The 13,626-nt window shown below is 40.1% G+C and overlaps 1 protein-coding gene across 3 annotated transcripts in view; it reads right to left on the reverse strand.

The window, feature by feature from the left end:
• Window positions 1–1,731: 1,731 nt before the first annotated feature.
• Window positions 1,732–13,626, reverse strand: part of LOC310889713 (E3 ubiquitin-protein ligase KCMF1) — a 54,638-nt gene continuing 42,743 nt past the window's right edge. For all 3 annotated transcript variants that reach the window (XM_083817602.1, XM_083817603.1, XM_083817605.1), the window contains exons 4-7: window positions 13,181–13,282; window positions 9,614–9,788; window positions 6,448–6,730; window positions 1,732–3,904 (exon numbers count right to left, since the gene is read on the reverse strand). In XM_083817602.1, coding sequence (XP_083673728.1) covers window positions 3,643–3,904; window positions 6,448–6,730; window positions 9,614–9,788; window positions 13,181–13,282 — 822 coding nt within the window. In that variant the 3' untranslated portion in view covers window positions 1,732–3,642. The remainder of the gene's footprint in view (window positions 3,905–6,447; window positions 6,731–9,613; window positions 9,789–13,180; window positions 13,283–13,626) is intronic.

The following is a 13,626-nucleotide window of genomic DNA, read 5'->3' on the forward strand; positions in this document are numbered from 1 at the left end:
CAAAGTGCTGCCTGCAGGTGGTGGGAGGTGATCCTGCCTTCCTCCTCAGCACTGCTGAGGCCACACCTGGAGTAACATAACGAAGTGCCTGCTGTTCTTCTCAGTCCCACCCCAGTCCCTCCCATTCCCCTGATCACTATTTCCACCTCTCTCCTGCCTCAGGCCATCGCGCCCCCCCGCTACCCTGTTGTTTCCCCCACTGCCCATCACTCTTTTTTCACCTCCTCCCTACCCCTGCCCTGTGACCCAGGCTTCTTCCTGCCTCACCCCCTCCCGTCACTTCACTGCCCTGGGGCCCTGCTTGGCCTGCAGCACCCCCCAGGTGGGCATCGGCCCTGTTCTCCAGCCCCCGACACTCTGGTAAGCACGGAGCATCCTTCTTAGGAGCCAAGAGAATGAAGTGCCCTCAGAACAGCAGTGTGTCCTATTTATTTGGCAAACAGCGCAAATCAAGACGTTAAACTCAAGTGTGCCAGGGTAAAGTACAGGAAGAGTAAAGTGATGGATGTGGAGGCTTCACCCATGGATCCATGGCTTCCAGTTCAGGTCTTCTGAGGCCCAGCAGGCAGCAGAGCATTTCTGCCTCCTAGGATTTCTGGGTGGTGGCAGAGAATTACCTTTTATTCTTCCCAAACAGGCAAACAACTCAGAACTGCAAACACATACATCTGAACACTCGGTTTCCGGACCACACGAGTGCCCACAAGTTCCCTGAGACCACACCTCCATGCCTACCACGAAGGCCTTACAAACCACTCCTGTGGTAAAGGAGGGCGGAAGAAAAACAAAACAAACTCCCCCCCCCAAAAAACAGCCCACACAAACACCCACCCCAAACATCCCCAAGTGAAGGCAGTCAGAACACTGGCAAATGACAGGAGGTGGATGGAAGCTAAAATGCACTTTCGTTGTGTTTGTCATACTGAACTCACAGAATTTTGCGAATACAGAGTACTAAGGCTTGCTTTTATGAAAGGGTAGATCGCCCACTTCCACCCCCTCGGGGGGAGGGGGGGGGAGGAGGGAAATAAAAATCTCCTATCAGATGCTTCTGGAAAGTTTCTGAATGCTATTTTCACTGTAGCATGTATTTTCCAGATTCTATGGACAAGTGTTTGGGAAACACCCAAGAATACAATCCTGAGAAAGCCCACACTGTGAAGGAAAAATGCTGCCCTGCAAATACAAAGCTGTAGCCTACTAAAGTAAACACTTTCCTAGTAGCCATTTTGTATTATTTCTAAACTTAAAAAAGAAAAACAAAACAACACAACCCCCCCCCCCAAAAAAAAACACGTGCAGACTTCTAATCTCTGAAGGAATTAGTCTGATGCCTAAGCATACCTGTACATGCAAGTCAGCACTTACTCAGTCTAAACACAGATAGCACTGGTTTGCACCCTTCCCCAAGTACGCGGAGTGTGGGAATGATGTGATGCAAACGTCCTCGACAGACCAACCACGCAGACCCCGAAGTCCCAACATGTGCTGAGAAGAACCTGTTTAAAATTTATTTTTTCCTATAGAAAGCTGAATTCACCTACCTGCGAAGAGGCCTGGATTACTTACTTCATCTCCTGCCAAAGTGTGCAAGTCATCAAGCGCATTTACATCAATTACCCAGGATTTTTACATGAACTAACTTTCTATACAGCCGGAATTAAAGACAGCTACAGAAAACTCTGGAACAAAACTGTCTGCGTAAATACATCAACAACAAAGAAAATCAACTGAACAACAGTCTTGAAAATGCTTTATTGAACCGTGTGTCTTATTGTAATGTGCAGAAGATGTGTTTGAAAAGACTACAACTTGAAAAACTTTTGAAAATCCTCAACAATCAATAAAAAAAAGTCCCTACTTGGGGTAATCTAAGGATAACCAGAGGCCTCATGTAAATTTTCCCTTAGAACATTTTCTGTTGCAGAGACCAAAAGAAAACAAAGCTAGTACTGCTCTATGTGGAAACAATCAGGATTTGAGGATTTTATTATTATTATTAAAAAAAAAAAAAAAAAAAAAGGATGGAACTTAAAACCTCAGTCTATAGGGTTGCTTCTTTTGCTGCTGTTATTTTGGATTAGCATACACGTCACAGTTCTGCTGAGAACACCACCTGGTGTTCAAGTCTGTAAATTTACTCTAAAATGCTAGCAATGCTGCAGAGATGGAAGGATACAGAGAAAGAGAGAGGGGCTGAGGTGAGAAAGATCTGGAAAGACACCATTATGTTATAAGCCTAGTTTAATAATAATAATTATTATTATTTTTAAATCAGAAGCTGTGTGCACTTTTGTTTTTATAATCTAACTTTACATTCAAAACAAAACAACAAAAAAAAACACAAAACAAAAAAGTAAAGAAAGCCAAAACCAAACACACCCCTTCTGTCCTTGTCTTGGGGTTATTATGAACATATATGCACAAGAACGCTGCACTTTTTTTTTTAAAAAAACCAGTAGGGCTAGTATAGGCATGTAGGTGTCAACGATTCAACTAAAAGGCTTTTAGAACTTTTTGGTTTTTATACCAGCAAAAATAACCAAAAGAAACAATAAATAAAAGGTGCTAAAGTTAGCATTAAGAATTCAGTTGTAATATAATGACAATCTGGGGATCCAAATCCTCAAGCTCTCCTGATACTAACATGTCTCTGCAAACTATTAAGCAAATACATAAATAACTCAAAATATGATTGAGGCTGTGAAAGGCTTTTTAAACTATGACAACATGATCCAGGTTAACTTTTTTTTTTTTTAAACACAGTGAATATATGAATCATCTACACCTGAATAAAACATGTTTAACAATTAAAAAAAAAATTAACAACCACAAAAAAGAAAAACTTTAAACAAAAGTGAACATCATTTGATTTCAGGGCACACAAAAGCCCTTTGCAGTAGCTTCCAGCAGTGGTCTTATTGTTGTGTCTCCTACAGATGCATAAAATGAAGTTCAACTCCACATTGACGTGATGAATAACAGGGCAACATAACGATCACATATAGCAAAATGCCACACCCTGGTCACGACAATATAACCCACTGCAGAGTTTCCATCGTGTGCAGGAACAGCACATACAGGTGTCATTCTGTCACATATTATTCAAAAGCTACTTTGTGGCCACAAACTGCACTAACCTTTTTGTTACGTAACCTTTGAATAATGGGAAAGCTTTGGGTTTTATAGTTTTGCTCCTTGTATTTAAATTTTTAAATGACAAGGTCACTAAAACTCATGCACGCTGCAAAAAACGTCATGCAGTAGTTAAGGTAAACCATCCAAGCAGTTTTTATTCATTAATATTCATAAATACACACAGCAGCTTCATTAGAGATTTTTCATTTTTTTCCTCTTCAGTTTGAATGTGGAGTATTAGGAGAGCCTTTTGCATGTCAAGGTACAGGACACAGAGCTTTTTGCTCTGCACTGCAACCTACATTTACCTGCTAGAAGTAAAAATTAGTTAAGTGGAAATGATTATCATATATATCTTTTTTTCTCTCTTTCTTTTGAATGTACACAATGTAACAAGAGTGACAGACCTGAAATTACAATCACCAAAACAAACCCAAGATAGTTGTTGTCCACTTTCATTGGCAAATACAGCACAGAGGACATTGTCTGCAAAGTGGGATGTCATCAAAGAGGAGGTGGAGGAGGCTCGTTTCCTTTATTACTCTCTTTTAAATTTAGGTTTTCTAAAGCAACATCTAGAGGCATAATATCTACACAGCCCATAGCACCAAAATCGGCAATTTCCCCCCGCTCATCCTCGTCTGAGGAGGAACTTTCTTCCTGTATCAAAGTGGACAGTAGGAGCTCTTGAACAAACAGGCTGCAGTCTGCCCGTTCGCTTTCCATTGACTGACGCTCTGCTTCTGACATCTTCGGATCATTCAATCTGTACAGCAGCAGGGGAGAAGAAGGGACAGGCAGTTGGTGAAAATACATTTCGCTGGTGGCACTTCTGGCACGTGCTGGAAGGCACACAAAGACCTCTGCCCTGCCTCGGGACACTCCTGCCTGCTCTTCGACATGCACGGCTCCGAAAACCTCTGGCTCCTAACAAACCACCTGCTCCTTACCTGCTCCTGTTCCTACAGCAGCCGTAACCACGACTTAAGGAAAACACGAGCTACTTGTGAGTTTCCTGATACTCAGAGGAGCCTTTCGGGGAGGGTTGACGGGACTTCATAGACACCCACTAGGTGCCTGGTTTTTGTTTCTAGGTCAACTTCTAAGTTTACACGTGCCACAAAATACATTACTGCACATGTAGTGCCTACGAATTCCCAAAGCATGATAAAAAATTCTTTCTACCACTTCTCTTAGGTGACAGCGCATGCCCTGATAGGAAAGGAAATCGCTCACTCACACTCTGGAAGTAAGTCTGGGACATTTGCACGTACTTTGATTAAGTTTCTCAAATAATAACGAGCTGCTGATTGAAAGACATCACATAGTATTACTTTGAACTTAGATAAAAATCAGCAAGGCGTAACAGCTTGACTCAAATCCAAGTTTCTTCGCACAGGAAATGCAAAGAAATGTTAAAATGCCCATAGCTCTTTCACACTATCAAACAGAAAAACAGGAGTATGTCAGGGGGACTGTGGGGGAGAAGGTGGGGGAGCAGGAGAGATGTGGAAAACATTGATTTCAGGTCAATATCAAACTTGTAAAAGAATTGTAATGACGCAGTGGGCAACTCCTCTTTAAAACAGCCCTGGGATCTAACTATAGTTTCTAAAGCAGTTGTGTGTCCTGTTAATTAATGGCACCCTTTACTTGCTTTGTGATTAAGTCTCTAAAACACTTTATATATAAACTCCTACTCAATCTTCAGCTTTTAATACAGATTAATTTCCTGTTAAACAATACTATCTTCTGACCTCTCCCTCTCTCTCTCACTCTCTCTCTCCCCCCATTATAGCTTAAATCTACATGCTTGAATCACTGGAAATGCTCCTTTCATTGGACATAGTCAGAAAAACAATCACAATTTAGTCATGTAATATTTTTGTTCCTCTTGAAATTGAGATGCAGCAATTAATGTTTACCCATTGCTTAGGAGCAGACAGAAGGTTTGAAAAGATGCTACAAGTACAAACAAAAGCGCGGTATGTTAACTACAGACTCGATGAGGGATCTGGCAGAAGTCTCCTGCCTGGAGTCACAAGTAGCTTATAAAGCCAAAACTCAAAAGTAGCTTCCTTTCAGGGTTTGCAGAAAGCCATATTCAAGCCTAATCCTTTAAAGACATTTGTAGTTGTGGGAAAAAAAAACAAAGAAACAAACACCACAGTGCACTTGTGAGATTGTCTCTCTTTTTTGCAAACGTTAGACCACTACAGAACATATCCAAAAGCAGATAAAGTCCCTTCAGGCCACCTATAAACTGCTACTCTTGGATATTAAATTACTGCTAAAAGTTTGGATCAGGCAAGTTTTTGATGAACATTTTATACCTTTAAATATGAACATCTAATTGCAGATAAAAACAAATGGAAAATTTCCAAGCACCACATTTCTTGTGATTATAATATACAAAGAAATGTGACATTTAATACTCTTCTGGTATTTTGAGTATTTGAGATAGAGTAGTCTACAACCACACTTTTAAGTACATTTGACAGAGTAAGCAGATGATTCAGTGGACAAAAATCTTTCTTTTAAGGGTGGCACATTAATTCATTGAGGGTAGTGGTCTCCTTTCAGGCTTCAGTTTATTGTGACCACTGTTGAGATCTATCACTGCACCACTGGGGGTGCAGTGCAGTGACTCCAGAGATTGCACTGGCACCACTGGGGATGCAGTGCAGTGAGTCCAGAGAGTGCACTGGCACCACTGGGGATGCAGTGCAGTGACTCCAGAGAGTGCACTGGCACCAGTGGGGATGCAGTGCAGTGACTCCAGAGAGTGCACTGGCACCACTGGGGATGCAGTGCAGTGAGTCCAGAGAGTGCACTGGCACCACTGGGGATGCAGTGCAGTGACTCCAGAGAGTGCACTGGCACCAGTGGGGATGCAGTGCAGTGAGTCCAGAGAGTGCACTGGCACCACTGGGGATGCAGTGCAGTGACTCCAGAGAGTGCACTGGCACCAGTGGGGATGCAGTGCAGTGAGTCCAGAGAGTGCACTGGCACCAATGGAGATGCAGTGCATCTCAACAGTAGATCACAATAGTATCTGATCTCAACATAGATCACATGTATGATTAATCTCCATGGATATCATGTGGAGTCACAACATAGATCACATGTATGATTAATTAGCCTGTTAATTCTGGGATAAATATGATCACAATTAAAGACCCTGCTTTACTAGGGCATGTGTCTAATTCCAAACACGTAACAGTTTAATTGAGCTCCGCCTCCAGAAAAACCAAGGAAAACTGAAGTGGTAAGAGGTAAGTATTGAAGTAAACATGCAGAACAAGTTACCTTGTAAGAAGAAACTGGGAATTCTGGATAGTCTGCTGACTGTTTTCTGTGTTAGATGTGTTGGTGGTTGTTGTAGATTGTGTAATAGTGGTGTTGACATTGATCGTGTTGGTACGCCTAGTTGCATTGCGCGCAGTCTCCAGTTGTTGTCTCGCTGCCTGTGCATGTTGTCGTTCCAACTGCAGTTGCATCTGCAGCTGCTGTAACTGAGAAGCGGAAGGGCCAGGGGAATTGAGCTGTCCTCCTGCAGAACGCCTCACGCCTGATAACTGAGATAAAAGCTCTGCCAGAGAAGAGAAAGGTATCTATGATGAAATACGTTAAGTGACTATTACACAACAGAATGAATACACCCTGAATTCCAGTGCATCAATTAATTTTTTTTCAATCAACAAAAATAAAGTACTAATAATGTTGGAGAGCCCATGAAACTCTTCAAAAAATTCCAAACACTCAATATCTCAAAGGGTAAGGAAGATCAAGACTAATTCTATGAAATTTTATTTCAAAGAAAAAGTCAAAGTTTAAAGCCTTCTAAATAACAAGAGAGACAATCCATAGACAATACCCAGTGAAGGATGGTACCCTCTGCAGCAGTTCTCTGAAACTTCAAGACAAAATACCAAATGACTAGGAAAATACTTCATTTTGGCTTTGGTTACTGATTGTATTTTAGCTTCAACAAACATGCCCCCAAAACATAGGTTTTGCCATCCTGGTATCATAGAAGGAGGCTGTATTGAGTAAGAGAGAAATATGTGCTGTCACTTCAAACATTTAACAACATGTATTTAGTTAAGCAAACTTGTTCAAAAATTGCTTCACAAAACTGTTGACAAGCATGTTTGCTGTTAAAGCTTTTACTCCGCGATCTTCTAGAAATTAAGAAGTCCATCCTTAAGTCCTCCCTTCTGAATGGTGCAATGTTTTTAGCTAATTTTGTCTGAAGATTATTTTTTGAAACAAATACTAGCAGTAAATTACTGTTTGATGTCTTACTGCAGGATCTCTTGTACACCCCAAAGTTGTGTACTCCTTAGCTGTAGTTAGTGCAAGGGCAGAGGAAGTAGGGTACGAAATTGTGGCATGGAGGAGAGGGCAAAATTATTATAGGTCATGATAATTTTCCTTCCATTGCAGTAATAAAATACAATCCTTTTAAATAAGTCTTTCAATGGGGGAATAAAGCAAAATGGAATTCTTTTCTATGTCAGGAACTCAGAATGGTCAAGTTTTTTTTTGTTGTTTTGTTCTACCAGCACTGATAATCCCAACCATCCTAACTTCTAATTCCATTTTAATTACTAGAAAAGGCCACAGAGGGAAAAATATAAGAATGTAACAGATACTACAAACTCCATCATTTTTAAAACAGAAAACTTCTAGACATCTTTCCTATTCATCGTTTTACTAAAAGGGAAGAAAAATCAAACTGTCAGACAAGATTTAGATTCATTTATCCTCACTTTAAGTTAAGCCTAAACTAAGGCTTAGAGAATAAGCCTATAGCTGAACAGTACTTTGGAAGCAGATGTGAGCTTGAGATAGAGGCTTGATATGAGGAGACCCAGGCAGACTGCACTGAACTCTAAATGCTTTTGCAAAAATGGCTTACTTAAAAAAAAAAAAAAAAACACCAAAAAAATGAAGTTGAGAAGAGTGCTGTTTTATCCAGTATTTAACTCCCTTAAGAGGGAAGGCCTTGTGAGGCTGAAAACAAACCTCAGCACCTTGAAAACCTCCAGTGACGGGGTATTCCACCATGTCCCTGGGGAGGTTTTTCCAGGGATTGACTGTCCTCACTCTAACAGATTTCTTTCCTACATCAAAACGAAACCTCTCGTGGTGCAGCTTGTTCCCACTGCCCCTAGTTCTTTCCATGTGACTCCTTGTGAAGAGAAAGCCTTCGTCCCCTCTGAAGCCATCCTTTAAGTACTGGAATACTGTGATGATGCCTGCTCTTAGCCGTCACTTCTCCAGGGAGAAAAGACCAAACTTCTGCAGTCTGAACCCTGGGAACCGCTGCTTGTGATAGGATGTGGCCTAAGGAAAAACCACTGATCGCCACCCTTTGAGTGTGACCCCATTTAAGCTGTTTTCTACTTTTACTGGGTTACATTAAATCAGCTGGGGAAAAAGTGTTAAAGCAGGTCACAGAGGGTCAGCAGAGCACCAGAGCCAGCAGAAGGAAGGAAAGGAGACTCATTTAAGGAAGGCAGCTTCCCCTTCAAGGGCAATGGTTAATTAAGCTGGCTGGTTGGCTACCTCTGTGGAATTAATAACCTAGAAGAAGGAAGTTCCAGTTTAAGCATTTATGCCTACTCAGCATCTGAAACAAAGGTGGATTACAGCAGGAAGTTCTGATGTTTCCCTAACACATTGGCATGGTCAAAAAACACAGCATAAAAATGTATTTCCAACCAGGAAAAAGTTACATTTTAGAATTGTCTCCATTCCATTTTTTTTTTCTTGTAAAGATGTTATTTTCAAATCAAAGCTAAACATACACTAAACAAATTGTTCTGGAAATCCTAGAAATATCTTCACATTTTTCTGGCGTTAAAAATGAGACAACCTTCCTTCATTCACAGGTTTTCTAAACTTGACCAAAATATGCTACAAATGCTTGCTTGCAACAGTACATTTATGTAAGAACTTACAAGTACACCTAAAAAAACCCTCCGATATTAGCAAGTCTGCCATTCACACAGCCTGAATGCAAGCTGAACATATTTTCAACGTCTGTTAATAACATTCACGTTGATCTGATTTCATTGTCACCAGCTCTAGAGTATATGGTTTGTGCTAAAACAAACTGAGAAAGTCTCCTCCATAAACACCTTCATACTCATAACAAATTAAAACTAGAGGTACTGAAGTAGGCGATGAAAGCAGGACACAATCATGTGTAAAAATAAACAGCACCTGTGAATAACAGGCTTTGGGAACCAGCCTTGCACTCTCTGGAATGAAAGGTGCAGGCTACAAGTGGCAGTGGTTTCAGCTTCAGAAGACCCAGGCATAGGCCCTGGGATAACCCAGCACAGCACAACATTCATCGACAAGCAGCCACCAGTCGAAAGCAAAGCAACCATTTATCATCTTGAACTTTTCTCCATCTGTATAAGAAGGACACTGGGGTGAAATCGGTGGTTACAGCTCTTACCAGCTATAGGATCCATGGCTTCTCTATTGCTTGGAGAATATGAACTCTGAGAAGATGAAAGCCCACCAGTGGAACTGCTAGTAAAGTGCATGTTTGATCTACGCGCACGGGGTCCCCCCAAACCCCGGCCTGGGTGAAACATTCGACGTACATGCCGAACACCACTGGATTCATCGTAAGAAACGAGTTAAGAAAACAGAACTGTTTTGTATCGACTACTAAATAACAAGAGCATTTGCTGGGTGAACCACTCAGGTACACATATTCCTAAAATAATCATTCAACCTCCAAAGCAACGCTAAGGTGCAGTGTAGCTATGGTGCAAGTCGGACATACAGATCTGAACTTGAGACTGTGTACGCCAAACTCCTATTTCTTCAGCTTTTTACTATGTCTTAGAAACATCTTGAAGGATTTTTTCCTAAGATCAAAGTCTTCTGCTAAGTAATCTCAATTGACATCACATGTTCAGCCAAAGTTATCAGAGACATGGACTTATTCCCCCTCCCCAATTCCTATATTAAATACTGAAAATAAAAAGCTTATTGCCTAATAAAAGTACATAGCAATTAGTGTATTCCTTTTGACTTTTGTACTTCATGCCAGAAACTTCATCCAAGAAATTTCAACACTTCAGTCCTTAAAACTTTGCACGAATTCAGCACATTCATCACACTCCTTTGTTTTACCTTCCCTCTTTTAACCAAACAAATACCACGAATTCCAATTATGAGAATGACTTCTTTCATTTTCCTTATTCCCCCTCACTTCCCATCTGATGCTTAAATTTCAACTCATGTGTTTTTACAGGCTCTCAAATTAAGACACCATCAACAAATAATATAGACTTTGTTACAGAACATTTATATATATTGTATGATAACATACTATGTAATATAAAAACATATATTACTATATATATTAATGTACATTACATTGTTAATGTACATTCTTCCAAGACAGTCCAGTTAAGATTTCATATTATCTTAAAAATCACTAGTACAAGTAACTAGAGCAAAATGAAATAATTACCTAAACTTTTAGCTCAAATCCTTGTTTCCCATTTTCCTTGTTTCTAAAACAGCATGCTCACCACTTGTACGTAATCTACTACAGCGTAAGATTATTGCCCAATGTACTTTTTACAAAACATACAGGTACAGTGCAGAACGTCAGGACATTGCAGAGGTCAATAAATTAAGACTGAAAAAAATGTCTAGACTTCTTATGGCAAGAAAGAACGTACGGTTATTAAAAGAAAGTTTACAGAATGCTTGCCTTTCAAACCTACGCTGCTACAGTATAAAATACAACATATATGGTGCAGGAGGAAAATCTTCCTCGGAAGAAAATACAGTTTTTCCAGTACAGAGTGCCTTCCACCTCTAAGTGTGCTAATACTGGGTGCTACTGGATGCATTTCCCTAGCTTTCTCCATAACCAGACCTGATAGAAAAGACCAGTTTCTGGAGATTTTTCAAGCTACTGTGGGGTAGGTTTGCTAACTGCAGCTTTTAAAGTGCTTTAAGATAAAAAGTAAAGTCTTACCAGCTACGCTAGGGTAAGAAAAATCTTTGTAAACCCTAACTTGTGACAAACAGATAAGCTGAACAGCCATGCAAGAGCTACATGGATTACTAAGGCTGAAAAGATACATTTAATAAATTTTCAAACATTTTCCTGCTGAAGTAAGAATCTATTTGTCCAAGAAAGATCCCTTCTGGGATGACTGACAATGAAGCATTACCCTGTACATGAAAAGACTGATTTTTATGTTTCTTTTTTTTTTTAACCTATATAGCTAGCAATAAACAAACACTCAAATTGCACATTATCTGGCAGCATCACCAATATGGAAGGGGAGCAAAAGGTGCAGAAACATGAATTCCAGTCGAACATCACATCATGAATGTCAGCAGGAAATTCTTTTCACTGTATAACTGGTAAAATTTAGATTTCGTGGCCTATATTAATGTTGGAGGCCCAAAATTTAACCTTTGGTATATCGCTATGCAGTTGTTAGGGATGCACATTTTGTTAGATAAAGCACAATTAGGCAGGTGTTACAAAAAACACTTAACTGGTAGAAACCACAGAACTGAACTGATATATGCGCTCAATGACTTGTTATGCCAATCAACGAGCAACAGCTCAGAGCAGTCCACAGGCCAGGAAAGACCCAATGGTCTGGAAGTTGGACTATAAATGCTGGACTACATATATCTCCAAGAAAGATCCATTTTGGAAAGGCTGCCACTGAAGCCTTACTCTGCATTTGAAAAGGCTGATCGATGATGCCTTCCTCATCAGTCTCATCCCACCTCTACCAAAAGGGAGGATGGCACAACTGCCTTAGAGGACGGACCGCAGACTGTTGAGGACCTCCAGGGACACCAGGGACCAAGCCCACATGGCCAGAGCCCCCACACTCAGCACCAGCTCCTCCCTAATGCTTAAGAGTCCTGCTTCCACCCACAACGAAAGGGGAAGCAGGCATGATTGCTTTCCTGTAAATTTTAGTGTCCTTTGCATTACACATTACTCCTTCACAGAGGCCATGAACACCCAAATTCCTTTACACTAATCCAATTAATGTGTAGTAATTAACATGTGTGTTTAGCCTGTCCTGACCCTTAAACTGTGATAAACATTAACAAGCTTAAATGCAAACACAGTCATAACTGAAATGGAGCCATCTCCTTAAGTGGTGTCTTCCTTCTGCTAGCATAATGAACTTCAGTTGCAATGTGTTTTTTTCCCCCTTTCTAAATCTTTGAACAAAAAAGGCATTAGCAAAGTAGTAATGTAGTCTTTTTGTCTATTTGTTTATATGAGATGCGCAAAGAAATAATTCAGACTACTTAGTTTAAGTACTCTATATAACCTGGAGATACTCTATATAACCTCATCTAATAATAAAAAAAATTAAAAGCATCAATTAACCCTAGAAAAAAATAGAGAAAAAAAAATATACCTAGAACAAGGAAAAAAAAATTCTTTCAGCTCCCCAGCCATCAAATGTAGTTAAATGTGCATAATCTGCAGCTAAGGTAACTGAAAGACAGCCACTTATTTCCCAGGAATTCTGAAAGTTTTCCTTGTCATACTACAAAAATATCAGCAGGTAACACTAGGAAACTACCTTCTTAAAGCATGGTGATAGAACATTTGTCAAAAACAGCTAAGCTCAAATCATCCTCAGATCACTGTCTTCATGTCACAAATAGTTAAAAGCCACTATTGAACCTGGATGCATAAAATCAAGACTAATGACCAGGCAGGATAAACCACAATGTAAGTAGGGAAAAAAAAATTTAATCAAAACACACTGTGAAACATACCTATAGGCTATTCACCATCTAATATTTATGGTTTTGCTTTGTTTTGTTTTTAATAGAAAGCAAGCAAGTTTTTGACATACAAATCTCCACCAACTTTTAAGTTCCAAGAAAACCAGAGGTATAACCCCTTGATTAAAAAAGGAAAAAAAAAGTATCAAAACAAGTAGTCATGTCTACTAGATGAAGAAGTCTAACTTCTTCTGTCTGTCATCTTAGGAAAGGATATTAAATCTCTAGGAGCTCTGTGTTCCAGTGTAAGATGAGCTGCAAAGTCATCTGTGACATGATTGGGATCCCCTCCAGGTAATGCTGCACATATTGGACAAATCTGAAATGACAAACAGAGAAAAAACAAATTTATAAGTTTTACACAAAGTAGAACTCATATCACTTAGTCAGTCACTACACATTAATTCTTAAACTTTAAAAATCACATTTCAGGCACCCACAAAATGAATAGTCACATATTTAAGAAAAAAACACACAGAAAATATTTTCTCTGCTCGGCTCTTGTGAGACCCCACCTGGAGCACCGCGTTCAGCTCTAGGGCCCCCAGCACAAGAAGGACAGGGACCTGTTGGACTGAGTCCAGAGGAGGGCCCTATTTCCTTACGGGGCATAAAGCTACACTGATCTTACAGAAATCCCGTTACTTAATGGAAGAGACAATT

The sequence above is a fragment of the Anser anser genome, assembly GCF_964211835.1.
Source record: "Anser anser genome assembly, chromosome: Z".
NCBI classification, from domain to species: domain Eukaryota; kingdom Metazoa; phylum Chordata; class Aves; order Anseriformes; family Anatidae; genus Anser; species Anser anser.